Source organism: Eschrichtius robustus, chromosome 19 (assembly GCF_028021215.1).
Source record: "Eschrichtius robustus isolate mEscRob2 chromosome 19, mEscRob2.pri, whole genome shotgun sequence".
Lineage (NCBI taxonomy): Eukaryota > Metazoa > Chordata > Mammalia > Artiodactyla > Eschrichtiidae > Eschrichtius > Eschrichtius robustus.
This window is the reverse complement of record NC_090842.1, coordinates 2,221,219-2,236,286: the sequence shown is the minus strand read 5'-3', so window position 1 is coordinate 2,236,286 and position 15,068 is coordinate 2,221,219. Positions and strand designations below refer to the sequence as shown.

Here is a 15,068-nt window from a genome sequence, read left to right as displayed (position 1 = left end):
GAGGGTCCCCGGAGGGTCTTACTCTCCGAGCCGGAGCCCGCAGCTCCGCCTGGCCTGGCCAGGGCAAAGGCTCAGAATTCCCTGACCGTCTGAGCCCTTCGAGAGGAAGCTGCCTGAAGGAGGTGGGGATTCTCCCCCGATGAGGGGCACCTGGGCCCGACAAACCAGGACAGACCAGGACGGAGTGGTGGGCGTGACCTGATGGGCTCCTCCTCCTCAGGGGCCAATCCCCAGCCTCAGACCAGGGTTTGACTTCCTGTCACCACGGAGCTCTGGCTGGAGAAAGCTGGGTCACTCGGTTCAGCATCCGCGGGCACAGTTCCAGTGCTGGGTTGCAAATTAGGAAACAGCAGAGAGAGTCCTCCTTTTGTGGAACTCTGCGTTCAGGTGCTTATTCCAGAGACAAAACTAGGAACATACCTGGACAAGAGCGCTGGGCTCTGGGATAAAAAGGTGAGGGTGGGGCTTCCCTGGTGGCGCAGTGGTTAAGAGTCCGCCTGCCAATGCAGGGGACACGGGTTCGAGCCCTGGGGCCTGGGAGGATCCCATGTGCCGCGGAGCAAGTATGCCCGTGCGCCACAACGACTGAGCCCGTGCACCACAACTACTGAAGCCCGCGCACCTAGAACCCGTGTTCCACAACGAGAGGAGCCACCGCAATGAGAAGCCCGTGCACCGCAACAAAGAGTAGCCCCCGCTCGCCGCAACTAGAGAAAGCCTGCGTGCAGCAACAAAGACCCAACGCAGCCAAATAAATAAATATATATATTAAAAAAAAAAAAAAAAAAAAGAACTCAGTCTGGATGTAGGGGGCGCGGGTTCAATCCCTGGTCGGGGAACTAAGATCCCACATGCCACGAGGTGCAGCCAAAAAAAAAAAAAGTCAGTATGGAAAGGCCCGGCTGAGCACGTGGCATGTGACCGACCCGAGTGGTAACAGGTGAGGGAGGTCTGGGGCCGAGCGAAGCCCCCAGCTGAGTCCCCTCTTCAAGCCCCTGCTGGGAGCTCCCAGGCTGGGCAGCAGGTTGGCCTGGTTTACCAGGGGGTCCACTGAGTGTGGCAGGAAGCAGCACGTTACGATGGATGCCCTGGTCCTAAGAGCAGAGCATGGAAAGGTGCTCTCAGCTGTGAGGTCCGACAGCCTCTGGCTGTTTCTGTCCGGGTCTGTGGTCCTGAATTCATGCTTATTAACGTAAGCAATGCCAATCCAGAAATGGAAGCTGCTGTAATATCATGGGGTGCAGGGTCAGCACCGCAAAACCCAGCAGGTGTCCCCAGGCATCAACACCTGTCAGCCACGTTGATCTGACTCAGCCGATCCTCACAGCGGCCCTGGGAGTTGGCCCTTGTGTTGGGGACACATGGAGGCTGAGAGGCTGCCATCTCAGCCAGGAGGCCGTGGTGGCCCAGCTCCAGGCCCCCAGCCTCCTCGCCCTCACTGTCCGGGGCACTTACCCTGCAGGGTGAGGGCGGGGAGCAGAGGTGGGAGGCCCCACTGGTCTGTCTGCTTCACCCCTGGCACAACCCGTTAACTGTGCTTTGCAGGGAGGGTCGTTTCCTCCGCAGTGTAAAGACTCTGGTGTAGATGGGGTGGTTGTCAAGTTTCCCGAGATCCCAGCTTCACCCCTGCCCCGTCACCCACGCACACTACCATCTGGGTCGAGTCTGTGGGTGGGCCCCGCTGTCCCACCAGTGGACACGTCACCAGACACCAGGGACTTCTACACGGACCAAGATTGGAGATCTTCACATCGGGAGACAGGGAGAGTCCCACGGAATCTCTAGCGGGTTAGATGGTGACACCCCCCCCCCATTCATGTCCACCCAGAGCCTCAGGATGGGACCCTACTTGGAAATAGGGACATTGCAGATGTAATTAAGGCAAGGATCTCAAGATGAGCTCATCCTGGATTAGGATGGGCCCTAAATCCCCGAGAGTGTCCTTGTAAGAGAAGGGAAAACGCACACAGACTCAGAGACACACGGAGAGGCCATGTGAGGACAGAAGCCTCGATGAAGAGGCAGGAAGGACCCTCTTCCATCGTCCCAGGAGGGATCACAGCCCTGCCCACACCTTGATTGTAAACTTCAGGGCTCTGCACTGCGAGGGGATAAATTCCTGTTGTTTAAGCCCCTGGGTTGTGTTAAGTTGTGACAGCACCCCAGGGACACTGGTACAAAGAGCTGCTTGCCATGCATCTCCACGAAGTGTCCCCAGTTCGGACTTTCTGGGATGGGGTCACATGGGGATGGCACGCGGTCCAGACTTCTCTCACCCAACGTGAGGTTCATGGACCTTCTCCATGTGGCCGAGGTCGGGCATGGCTGGCCCATCATCCTCATCACAGTTTATTACCCAACATGTGACCTCACCACAATCTCTCCCTTGATGGTTCACGGAGTCCCAGGCAGTTCCCAGCCTGGGCTGTGGTGACTGGAACATTCTCAGACTTGCCCTGGGCCTTGCACACACCTTGAAAGTGCGTGCTGGGTGCACACCCAGAAGCGAATTAGTGAGTCATGGGTTCTAGCAAAAGCTGCCTTACCGTTTCCAAAAGGGTTGAACTCACTTATACCCGCCCCCAGGGAGATTTATCTGAATGGAATTTGTGCCGCCTGCAGAGTCCTGAAAAATGTGTACAGAGCTGGACTAAACTGGTCCAGATCATTGAGATCAAGACGTTTAGTTCCTTTTGGCAGAATTAATGATTCCCCGCCGAGCCCTGGCCTGCGGGCCTCCCGGTGCTCTCTGTCAGGACATCGGCAGAAACACGCTGTCGCGGGCCAGGTCTCCAGTGTGGTCCCCAGCGCCTCACTTTTGACGAGAGATGCAGATTTCCCTCTGGAAGGAGCCAAAGAAAGAAGCAGGCACGGACAGGCGAGCGGAGGCTACTCTTCGTTGCGGGCTTCTCATTGCCGTGGCCTCTCTTGTTGCAGAGCTCCAGAAATGGGCAGAGATGCCAGGACACCGTGACTGTGGGGCGGAGATGGGCCGTGAGCCGGGGTACCAGCCCCCGCGTCCGTCCCCTAGGTTTCCTCCAGTGCTCGCCGGCACAGGGAGGAACGTACCGGAGGACGAGACCCCGCCCCCGCCCGGCTCGGGCCCCTCTTGGGTGGGCTCCCAGGAGCACCTCCGAGGCAGGCTTACCGCGGTGCTCCATGTCCCGCTGAGCTGCACGGGGTCACGGCCGAGGCCCCAGCCCACCCCACGGGAGCTCAGGGGCGGGGAGGCCCCAGGCTTGTCCTGAAACCGAGTGGGGCCCTGAGGGAATCCCGGGCATGCAGGCCCTTTCGGCCCCGTTTCTTGTAGGCAAGACTCCAGCCTCCATGACCTTCCCTGAGTTCCGAAGGGCAGATGTGAACAGTTGGCAATCAAGGGAGGAGTAGCCAGGAAACCACCTGAGGCGAGATTAAAGGGACCAGAGAAGCTCATCAGGATTAGGAGATGGACCACCTGAGACCCTGCGCACCCCCTCTTCTTGTCAGCACCCCACTCTGAACCCTTCTTATAAACCCTCATCAGATCCTCCCGGGTTGGGACGCATAGTTTTTCGAGGCAGGAGCCTGCTGCGTCCCCCTTTGCCTGGCAAAGCAATAAAGCCGTCCCTTCCTACTTCACCCAAAGCTCTGTCCCTGAGATATGAGTTGGTACCCGTGTACAGAGAGGCTGAGCTTTCGCTTGCAGTCCCAAACTGGGGACACCCGGGGACGTGTCCAGCTGTCACTGGATGCTGGCCGCCTGCAGAGGCAGGGTTAGCTCTGGGTGAGGAGGCCCCCTCCGGCCAAGGGCAACTCGGGGAGGCCCAGCTGAGGGTGGTCAGCGGCCACCCTGGCAGGGTGGGCCCAATCCCCACAGCGTCCGTCCCAGCTGCCCTGCCCGACCCAGGCAGGCAGGCACCTGCCGTCGGGGGCCTCCAGCTGGGCAAGCCGTGAGGAGCGCCATCTGGGGGAGGGGTGCCTCTGGCAGCCTCTCCCCCACTCCTTGGCCTCTTTCTCAGGCCCCGGCCAGAGAAGTAGCGGCTCCAGAACTCACGCTGCGCTCAGCCATGACCCGAGGAAGAAAACCGCCTCTTCCTGGCACTTTCCCCAGAAGGCCCAGCACGTCTCCCTCAGGCCTCGGGCCTCTCTGAGCCACTGGCTGCTCCTGGAGCACGTGCTGGACGGGCGTGCGCTTGCCCGTGGGCCCAACTGTCCCTGGAGCGGTGGTGGGCTCAGGGTCCCAGGAAGGGAAGGAGGGTCCTGGGCAGACATGGGTGTGCCTTGGGGGGCGGGGAGGGTGAGGCTGCTTCCCTTAACTCTCCCCACCTCCTACACCCACCTCACAGGTGGGAAAACCGAGGCTTCGGCGGGGGTGGAGGTTGCTCAAACTCTCATAGCTGGAGAGCTTCGGGCCGGGACTCTTCACGGCCCACGGCACGCTCACGTCCGGGAGGACTCAGGGCAGCTCGTCCCCCTTCTCTGGCTTCCATCTGAGTGTCCCTGGGAGTCCCCAGCAGCCCACATGTTCTCAGAGGTGAGCGAGGGAAAAGCCAAAAGGCAACTCAGGACATTCCAATAAACCTCCTGGGACCTGAGAGAGGTCCCAGGATCCCAGTGCCCAGAGAGGGAGGGGCTCTGCCCGCAGAGGGTGAGGGGTCCAGAGAAGTCAGCAGGTGAGCTGCTCCACGAGGAAGCAGCACGTGCAAAGGCCCTGGGAGTGTCCCAGCCGCTGAGAGGCGGCCATCATGGTGGGGTGCAGAGGGAGGGCGTGGGTGGGTCAACAAAGTTTGGAAGGGCAGCCAGGGGCAGACGTGCAAGGTCCTATGGAGGTGGGTCTTTGTCTCAAATGCAGTAGGTGTTGCATTATGGCTGTCAGATGGGTGGGGTCCTGGGGTCTGCTGGGCACATCAAAAGTGCACAGCAAGATCCAGGTGACGGCCAGGCAGCCAAGCGTCCAGTGCACATTTAAAAACGCGTGTAGAAAAGCATGTGACTCTTTCATGCGCAGCAGGATAAACTTCCACCCGACTAGATCTAAGTACAGAACAGTGCCAGCGCCCCAGAGAGCCCGCTGATTTTTTAAAAAGCTAATTTAAAAGTACTGTTTCTGTGAATGTGTAAATCACCCATGGGATTCAAAATTCAAAAGGTATAAAGGGTGCAAGATGAAAATATGTTTCCTGCCCCTTCACCGGGTACTCCAGCTCCCACCCTGGAGACAGCCGGAGTTACTGACGTCTGCAGAACCCTTCCAGAGACCTTCCATACTCAGGAAAATACACTTGTATATTCTTTTTTTCCCTTTTTTGTAAAAATGGTAGCGTACCACGTCCACCATTCCATACCTGCTTAGTGGTACACGCTGTTTATAAGGCGAGGCTTCCGCCTTTGTCTTCCTTTTTTTGGGGTAACAGCTTTATGGAGACATAAATCACATACTGAACGATTCACCCGGGTAAAGCATACCATCCAACGGGTTCTAGTACCTCCGCCAGCGTTGCGCAGCCGCACCACAGAACCTTCTCACCACCCTGTCGGTCTTCACGGCTGCCTTGGACTCCATTGTGGGCTTGAGCCAGTTTCTCTATAAGCAGCTTCCTATTGCTTTGCCGACGTTTCTAAGAGATCAGGCGGCCTCAACGCCTGTTTCCTGCTTCCCTGCGGTGGGCGCGCCAAGTCTGACTTCAACACCGCACACCCATCGCCCTGGGAACCTGCATGCCCCGGGCTTATCGGGTGAGGTTCTGTCTCCCCGACGGGACAGGCAGCTCCCATAACCCGGGGGCTCGTGGTGAGCAGAGGAGGGCAAGGCCAGGCTCTCCTGCCCACAGCCCGTGAAGGGTGTCGGGCAGCAGGAGGCAGCGGGAGGTGGCCGGGGTGGGGGGCGGCATGCCAGGTACAACAGGAGAAAACACCCCCGACTTCATGCAGACGGGGTTGAACTTCACCAAGCCGCCACCCTGGAGAAGGGCCCAGGCCAAGCGCCCCCGCCCCGAAGACCAGAGGACACTGCCTGGCTCCCTGTGACGAGGCCGGACTCGGACCCACGAAGGACCCACTCTTCCCCCGCCCCCCGACCCAGGAATAAGTGCTCATAACCGGAGTCTGGTGACCTTCCCTCCCCGCCCAGACCCCCGAACTCAGCCCCTCAGCCAGAGGTGACAGCCCCTCCTGGAACAGGCCGCCTGGGGGATCTTCTCTCCCCACGCCCCTCCCGGCCGCCCTCACCCCACCCCCGCCCCGGCCCTTTCCAGCCCCCTTCCCTCCCTGCGGAGGAGACCCTAACCCTCCCCCAGCTCCCTCGAGACGACTGCCCGTCCTGTGGTCAGGGACCCTCTGCAGTGACCTTTCCAACATCCCTCCTTACTCAGGCCAGATCTGGCTTCTATGTGACATTCTTTCCCTGGGGGATTCGCAGCCCGAGTCAAGGGACCGAGCCCAGAAATAAAACAGGAGCAGCTTTACTGGAACAAGTGGGGACTCAGCCCCCCGCCCCCCGTGGCTCCTTGAGAACCAGGCAGGGCTGTCCCACGAGACCACCATCAGAGCCTGGAGACCGTCACGGTAGCCAGAGGGACGGGCGGGGAGAGCAGTCACGCCCAGGGGCGCCCTCCCGCTCCCACGGCCGCCCGGGACACAGCGGCCCTTGGCAATGGGAAAACGTTCGCTCCCTGGAGGAACCAGAGTCGCCGGCTGTGCAGGAGGGATGATGAGGTGGAACCCCGTCGAGACGAAGAGCGGCCCAGCCTGCAGTCTCTGGGGGGGCGGGGGGGGGCGGGGAGACCCAGTCGGCCCTGAGGGCTCCTTGCCCTGGACTTGCCCCATGCCCAAGTTCAGGGGCCTGGCTGGTCCAGAGAGCGCAGGTGGCCACTACCTGTCCGGGCTTGGAAAGGTTGGGACCACGAGGTGGGCAGGGCCAGACCCACGTCGACTTTGGGCCCCAGAGCCCTCCTTCGGGGAGGGGGCGAGGGGAAGAGCCCGGCTGGGGGCCACATGCCATCCTTCGACCAGCCTGCGCAGAGGTCAATGAGGGAGAGGGGCTTCTGGAAACTTCTGTGCCCCTCTTTGACCCAGAGAGTGTTCTCCGGTGAAACGGGTAGAGACAAGCTCTGTGAAGATCTGATCACCCGGGGTGTTGGTGTGATTTAGGCGTTTAAGTTTAATCACCGTTGAGTTCCTACTTGCAGGATTAAGTCACCCTTTGGCTGGAGGACAAAGATCTGGGTCTTGCCAGACTGGACCCCAAGAAGTAACGAGTGCAGCTCGGGGCCTGTGTGGCGTGGCCAGGCTCGTGAAGAAATCGAGGAGCAGTTTCTGGCAGGAGGGTGAAGGGTCCTGGGGCCCCAAGGGATGTTGCTAGCCTGGGGCAGCCCCACGAGTGCAGAGGGCGCCTTTGGGGGTGAGGATGTGCTGCTCTCCTGGGCCTTGGGCCACCCCCTTTCACCACCTTGGAGGCCAGGGAAGGGTCACATGCATACGACGCACAAAAGGGTCCTGCCCAGAGGCAGGAACGCCACGGGGCGCTGCTTCCTCCCCGGGGTCCTCGTGACATCCCGGGGTGGGTGTCTGAGCTCTCCCACTGGGCCCAGATGTCACCCCCGCCCCCTCCCACTCTGCCTGGAATCCAGTTCCGCTTGCCTGGCCCCCATCCCCAGTCTGCCGAGATCCCACGCCCTCATGGTGGTTCTGGCTAACCCCACAGGCAGGGCTGGCTCAGCGATGTCCGAGGTCTCTGCCTCGCTGCCGACAGCCTGACCCCACCAGCCACTTCCCCAGGCAATTTCCCAAGAATTCGGGGACTACGTACGAGAAGAGGGCTCCCCCAGCAGCCAGCATCCCACCTTCTCCAAACAAACTGCTCTCTCCGTGCACAGGGTTGAGTGATGTAGGTTGTTGGGCGAATGTGCCCTGGTCCCCCCACCCGGAGACATTTCTCTCTCTTGCCCCCTCCTGCCCCTGCTCCTGCCCCAGAGGACCTTGACCAGCCAGCTCCGCTCAGACCACACGTGTGGGGCAGTTTGTTCCGGTTGGTTGGAGACCTGTCCTTTCGTGTCCAGACCCTTCTCCATCAGTGACCGTGAAAGGCACACTCGTTGAGGGCCAAGGAACGATCGGGATGCCAGTGGCCTTTCACGTGTCCCACCTGCTCCCATGGAGACGGAAGCAGGACTTTCAATGCACTAGTCGATGCATCACGGTCTGTGCATCTCATGGAGCTGCCCCTGGGACTTTGTTCAGCTGGTCTCCCTGGAGTAATAGGTTTTCTCCAGCAGAAAGCGAAGCTACATGGTGCTCAGGGACCCTGGGCACCCAACCCGCTGGGGGCAGCACCAGGACCTGGCCCGTGGCTGGTACTCCCTCGCCCCAAGCCCGCGGGTTGGTTGGAGTGGAAACCTCCCCAGTGGCACTCAAGGCCCCTGGTCCCGGCAGCCTGGGCTCGCTCGGCAGCTGCCGTGGATGAGCCTCCCGCCCTCGCTGAGGTTCAGGCGGCAGCCGCCCCGCGACGCCCGTCCCATCCTGGCACACCCACGTCCCGCCACGCAAGGCCCCGCGAGGAATGGAGTTTGCCGGCATCGAGTGAGGGCTGGCAGGGCTCTGGGCCCTGCTCCACCCCGAGGCTGTGATGACTAACCCTCAGGGCTGTTGTGGAGGCTGGTCCCTTCCCTCCGACCCCCAAGACGGCCCGTGCCTCCTCCCCACCCGGCGCTGGTCCTGGCCTGGCTGTCGCCCCAAGGCCAGGCCTGTTCTCCTCGGTCCCAACTTCAACGTCCTTCCTGAGAGGTGGATCCAAATTCCCGCTCACCCCCTTGCCTCCTCCCTGGCCCTGATCACCCACCTGTGGCCTCGAGGAGGCTGCTGGCGAATGAATGAATGAATGAATGAACGAACGAACGCACGCACGCACGCACGAACTGGGCAAGGAGGTGTTATGATCAGCCCCTCCCCCCACCCCAACCCCGGGGAGGCACCTCCAGGAACCTCCCTACACCCAGAATCTGGCACTGAATACAAGACAGAAAACCATCAGCAGTGCTTGTAATTCTTCTTTAAAAACAAAAACCGCTCACAAAACACAGAACTCCCCGTGTCGAACCAGCCAAGCGTGTAACAGGTTAGCGGTTAGCAGGAGAGAGAGGCGTGAAGTCACACACACGTCACTGCGCGACATCGTGGCGGGGACCCGCAGAGCAGGGCTGTACGCCGCTCCCACAATAGATAAACACGGTGCCGACAGCACCCCTTACACTAGCGAGACATGAGGATGGAACAAAGCACAACGGCTGCACACGTTACGCCAAAATTTGGCTTAAAAAAAGAAAAAAATAACCCACCAAGGGGAACGCTCAGGACGCTTGTCAGCAGGGTGGTCAGATGGAGGGGAGTCTCTGCCCCAAAACACAGACACGCCTGCCTTCTCAGGGGCGGGGCCCTGGGCTGCACGGGACCCCACAGCCCCAAGAATCACAGCCTGGGCCCCCCAACCTGCCTTCCCACGTGCTGGGGAGAGCCACGCTTCAGGACTACCTCTGACCTTGCGGTGCATAAAGGGACCCCGTCACTCCTGCAGGGGTGGCACCACCCCACTTCCCCAAGATGCACATGGTGGGAAGGCCACTGCAGTCTGGACAGGGACACCTGGCTCCCTGCACTCTGCCAGGTCACATCTAGAGCCAGTGGTCTGACCACGACGCGTCCTAAGTGTCGTCCCGACACCCTGGAGGGAAGAGGTCAAAATCTGCTCAGAATCCCGACACCCTGGAGGGAAGAGGTCAAAATCTGCTCAGAAGTTGCTGGACCACCGCGGAAAGGCAGTGGGCAGTGCACCCCAGGCACCATCCTGCCCGCCACCTGTGCGAGGGGCTGCGGTGGCTACGATGGCCACGGTCTCCTCCTGAAGGGGCACAATCCCACCAGGCAGGTGGTGCAGCAGCTGTGGCCCCCACCCATTTACAGGTGAGAAAACTGAGGCCCCAAGACAGAAAGTCTAAAATCAGGCCTCTGACTTCCTGGGTGACATTCTGCCTTCAGACGTTGAGCTGGGCCCCTAGATGCGTGGATTACAGCCCCGGGACAATTGAGTTGGTGAGGAGACTTCTGTGGACGTCGGTCCTCACATGTCAGGAGCTACAGGTGGGCAGGGGTCTCCTGACCAGCACGAAGAGGCAGGGGTGGACACGTGGCCACCTCTGTTTCAGCCTCAATGCCCAGCCTGGCCCCCCGCAACAAGCTGCTTGTCAGGTCTCTCTGGGCCCGTCGGACCACGCGGGGCCCCGGAGCCCAGGTGGGTGGCAGTGGATGGACTGGCCACTCGGCGCTCACGTGGCCCCTGGGGAATGGCTACGGCTGAGCAGTGAGGCTCAGTGCCCGAGGGCTAGGCTCACCCTCCCCCCTGGTGGGAAGGTCAGGGGGCAGAGGCCAAGGCAGAGCCGCCAGCGCCTCAGAAGGGCCTGGAGGGAGCCGATCTGACCTTGGATGACGCCGCTCCCCAAGCTGACTCTGTGGACGGTGACAGGCACAGCAAAGCCAGCCGGCGGCCAGGCCAGAGGAGCTTCTGGGCCTCGGCCGCCTCCCCTGGGGAAAATGCTATGGGAACCACAAAAACAAAAGCCTGCGAGCACAGCCTCTCCGGAGGGGAGGGTGGGTGTGCCATGCTGGTCTCAGCGGGAGCCAGACCGCCTGAGAGTCAGGTGGCCTCCGGAGCAGGTGCAGTCAGAGTGCTGAGGGCTGGACTCCAGCTCCCCGAGCCTGGGACAGGTGACAGGGGAGGGGACAGCAGTGCCCGACTCGGCCAGGAGCGGAGAGCCAGCCCCAGATAGCTGGCAGGGCTGCCGTCCAGCCCCCGAGGCCCGGGAGAGCTGCCTTGCGGGAACACAGAGGAGAAGCCCATGAGGGGTCACGGCGTCTGCTTCCAGCTTTCAACTGTGAAGCTTTGAAAGGGCTAGAGCTTGGCTCCAACACCGATGCAGAACAGACCTGAAACAGCACTGCCCACTTGCCCACCATAGGAGCTGCCGGAATCCTCTGGCCTTTGCTCAGGCTGGCGTCCAGGGAGGGATGTACAGTCAGGAGCCCAAAGCTGTCCTGAGTGACAGGGTCTAGCCCCAAAACTGGCCCCGATCTGCACGTCCTGGTGGGAGGTCCGGGGTCTCCCAGCTGCCCCTGACTTCCGCTCGGATCCCCCTGCCCGTGGCAGGCACCAGGGCACCGCTGTTGATCAGCCCAAGGCCCTTCCTTCTACAAGCCTTTCATTGAGATGTTCTTTCTTTTTGGGGGTTGGGAAGGGAGCTAGCGCAGGTCTTTAAGGCAACGAGACGTGAGCACGTGGGTTAGTTTCACAAAAGTCACTACATCTACAATAACAGAGAAACGGCAAAGCCGAAGCGCATGTGTCCAGGCCACCGTCCAGAGGGCGAGGCCGGGCCCGGAACTCTGCCAGGGGGTTCTCAGAACCCCTCCATTCTCGGAGACGTGCCAGACTCTGGCGACAGGATCTGGTCCCTCTGAGGCACATCGTGCTACGGGTGGCATTAGGGGAGAAAAGACCCCCTCACGTTCCTTTAAAAAATAATCATCTTGGTGGCGTCGACGCGACCCAAGATTAAGTTAAAACAAAAATAATAAAGGGACTTCCCTGGCGGTCCAGTGGTTAAGACTCGGTGCTCCCAATGGAGGGGGCACAGGTTCGATCCCTGCTCGGGGAACTAAGATCCGACATGGCGCACAGTGCGGCCAAAAAAAATAAAATAAAGTTAAAAAAAAGTACAAATACACAAAGGTGAGAAGGGAGAAGGCCCGATTCGGCAGGAAGCCCGCAGCCTCCTCGGTCCAACGTTCCCGCCTCCACGCTTGAGAGGTATCCACAGACATCCGTCTTCTGGGACTGAATTCGTACCAGGGTTCACAGTGGCCCGGCCGCCACCCCGGGGGAGGGACAGTGGGGGCCCCCAGCTGAGCTGCCTGGATGATGGGACCGGAGTCGCTTTCTAAGGGGTGGGTGGTTTAAAACAATCTCTGCGTTTTCTTTCCGGCAGCTTCTCAGATCTCGTCGCTTACGTCTCCTGGGGAACCACATGCATGAGCTTCTGGCAAAGGACCGTCGTGGAAACTGCCAGGAGAAGAGCGGAGTTACTCGGGGGTCCTGTGGCCCCGTGCCTGGGGGGGTCAGGGCAGCGAGGGACGTGGGCTCACCCCGCCCCGTCGTGATGCGTCCCAAGGTTGTAATAAGAGAAGCCAGAAAGCCAGAAATTTATGTGGAACCTCCCGATTTGTGTGTGTGCCCGTGCGCACACCGCACCTGCAGGCCTCCTGAGAGCTACGTTACTCAGGGAGGTGACGCCAAGGATCATGGCAGCAGGCGGGTGCTGGCTCCACCCCTCATCCCGGTTCAGGCCCCAGGACCATGGAGAGACGTTAAGTAGATGGTGGCCCCGCTGCTGGAGGGCTGTGACACCACACCTGGGCCACCGCCTGGCAGACTTCCAGGACCGGCAGCCAGCATGCCCACCGCGGTCCTCAGAGGGGCTGGAGCAGGCGGGTGTGCTGGCGCCCAGGTGAGCCCGTCACCCACAGAGCCTTCGCGGGCGTCACTAGGGGGCGATTTCAGAATGGAGGGGCCCTGCTCTAGGCCCTCGGTGTGTTCTGACAGCTCTTTAACAGGGACTACAGTCCGGGCTGGAGGCAAAGTTCCAGCAAAATGACGGACAGCGTCCTGGGCCCCGGGCAGGTGCCCATCAGAATTCTGGGACGGCTACCCTGGGGATTTCGAAGCCCATGCAGGAGCCTGTTGCACTAACAGCGGTCTCAGCACAGGGTGCTGAACCGGGCTTGTAAGTGAGCCCTGTGGCCACAGCGCAGATCCTGTTTTCTCTCCTCAGCCGGCTGGGTTTAAGCTGGCGGCAGACGGGGATTTCGTTACTTGGCAAGAGCGGCCTGGTTTTCTGGAATCCCTTGTTCTGAGATTAGCTGGTGTGCAGCTGAGCGCCTTACCCTGAAATAGGCAGGCTAGGTCACCACCAGACACGCCCAGCTCGGTCTGCTCGGCCAGGGCCCCACACGTCCCGACCCCGACCCCCGCCGGCCGCGCGCGTCGCTCCGGGCCAGTGCGGTAAGGTCAGGGCGGCACGGCCAGGCGGGCGGGGCAGACCCCAGGGCGGGGTGGAGGAGGTCCGGCCGGGGCGAGGTACTCACAGATGCCCTGGAGCAGCCACTTGGGCTTGTTTCTCCAGCAGACCCCGAGGAAGTAGACAGGCAGGCCACTGAGGATGATGGTGAAGCCAATGCCGCACTCCACGGGGGTCTTCCAAAAGGAGACGGCGATCAGGAACAGGCAGGCCAGGATGAACAGCACCGGGAGGGCCAGGTGAACCTGGGGAGGGGACGCAGCTGACACCGGGCGCTGGACGTCTCCTCCTGTCCCACACCTGCCGTGTCCTGGCCACCCCTGGGGGCACGGCGTCCAGAGCCGGCCTCGCCCTTGGGCCCACCCAGCCCCTCCCACAGACCCCCCCCCCCCCCAGGACAGACCTGCGCCCAGCTGATCCTTCCGGATCCAAAAGGGCCCGACCCCCCCGGGCTGCCACACTTGCCGTGCAGCGTCCTTAGGGTTTACTAGGCCCCGAGGCTCCCCTGAGTCGTGCTGGCCTCTTGAGAACCGGGGCCCCACCTTGTTCTCCGTTCACCCACCTCAGCAGCCGGCGCTGGGCGGTGATTACCCAAAGCCCAGCTGGTGCTGGCGGGTGAGCTGGACCAACCAGGCTCCCCACATCACAGGGTGGGACCCCGGCCCCGCCCCTCACCACGGTCTCCCGGGGTTGGGGCAATGCCTCTGGGAAGGCCGCGGCCACCCGCTGATAGGCAAGGGGCGCCCACCTCCTCAGAGTCCTTGCGGATGGACTGGACCACAGGCTGCATGGCTGCCTGGCAGACAGCCCCGCCCACACAGGGCCCGGAAGAGGCGCCACAGAGGCACCCACAGCGCAGCCAAGGCCCCAGGGACACTTGTCCCGTCTGCATCCACCGTGCCTCCTGCCAGGCGGCCTGCCCACACCCGGAACCCGCCCTCTGCCTACACCTTGGCAAGAGACCCCGGGCTGAGAGAGGGTCCGTCCTGGCTGGCACTGCAGGACTGCTCGGTGGGCAAGGTGGGCAAGGGGCCCGTGGACAGGTGCCAGCTGCTGGCCACACGCCACCAGGACTGAAGGAGGGGCAGGAGCTGCCGGTCGCCAGCCGCCACGCCACGGGCTCTGCCCTCTCACTCCGACACTACTGCCGGGGGCACAGCTGACGTGCTCACCAGGCCTCCCCAGCAGGGCTGTGACCCCCTTTTTGGAGAAACGAGGTCGCCCTCGGGCAGCTGCGCCCAGTACTGAGTTTATGAGGACACAGACAGCCGACCTCAGGCCGGGGGCACGGTGGGCAGCCTGGTCCCGAGAAGCCTCCATTCACTCAGGGGCAAAGTCAGGACACACGCCCCTCCCCAGACAAGGTGGGGCCCCTCCCCTCCGCCCACGTGCAGTCTGCTCATGGCCACCCCGGCCGCCCCGTGCTGCGAGCTTCTCACTTCTGCTCCTCTCCTTTCGCTAGAAGATAAGCTCTAGGAGGATTAGGGGCTGGGGGGTGGGGGGGTGTCTATCGTGTCCTTTGATGAACCCCAGCACCTAGAATCAAACAGTCATCAACAGAACTCAAGGCCCCCGTCTAGATCAGAAGCTGTTCACGCACTGATCTGCTTGGTTCTCCCCAGGGCCCTTGGAGAAGGGCGCCCTGAGCCCCGGTGTGCAGAGGGGACGGAGGCCCACCCAGGGACGCTGGCTGCCCGGGCACGCGTGGGGACCGCGCGGACCCTCACCTTGATGGGCCGCTCCAGATCTGGCTTCTGGTAGCGGAGCCAGATCATCCCAATGATGGCCAGGGCCACACAGAGCCAGTTGAAGAAGCTGAAGAAGTTGATGACGGAGAATATGTCTTTGGAGAAGGCGTACAGCAGGGTCATGAGGCACTGCAAGCACAGGGACGGGCCGTGAGCCACTGCCGGTGCCGGGACACATCCGGTGGGCAGGCTGCCCGCACGCGCCCACTCCCGGCTTAAA

The 15,068-nt window shown here is 61.6% G+C and overlaps 1 protein-coding gene across 1 annotated transcript in view; it reads right to left on the bottom strand.

The window, feature by feature from the left end:
• Positions 1-9,010: 9,010 nt before the first annotated feature.
• Positions 9,011-15,068, bottom strand: part of SLC7A5 (solute carrier family 7 member 5) — a 32,928-nt gene continuing 26,870 nt past the window's right edge. Inside the window, exons 8-10 of the mRNA XM_068527571.1 lie at positions 14,828-14,977; positions 13,168-13,345; positions 9,011-12,085 (exon numbers count right to left, since the gene is read on the bottom strand). Of these exons, the coding sequence (XP_068383672.1) occupies positions 12,030-12,085; positions 13,168-13,345; positions 14,828-14,977 (384 nt within the window). The 3' untranslated portion in view covers positions 9,011-12,029. The remainder of the gene's footprint in view (positions 12,086-13,167; positions 13,346-14,827; positions 14,978-15,068) is intronic.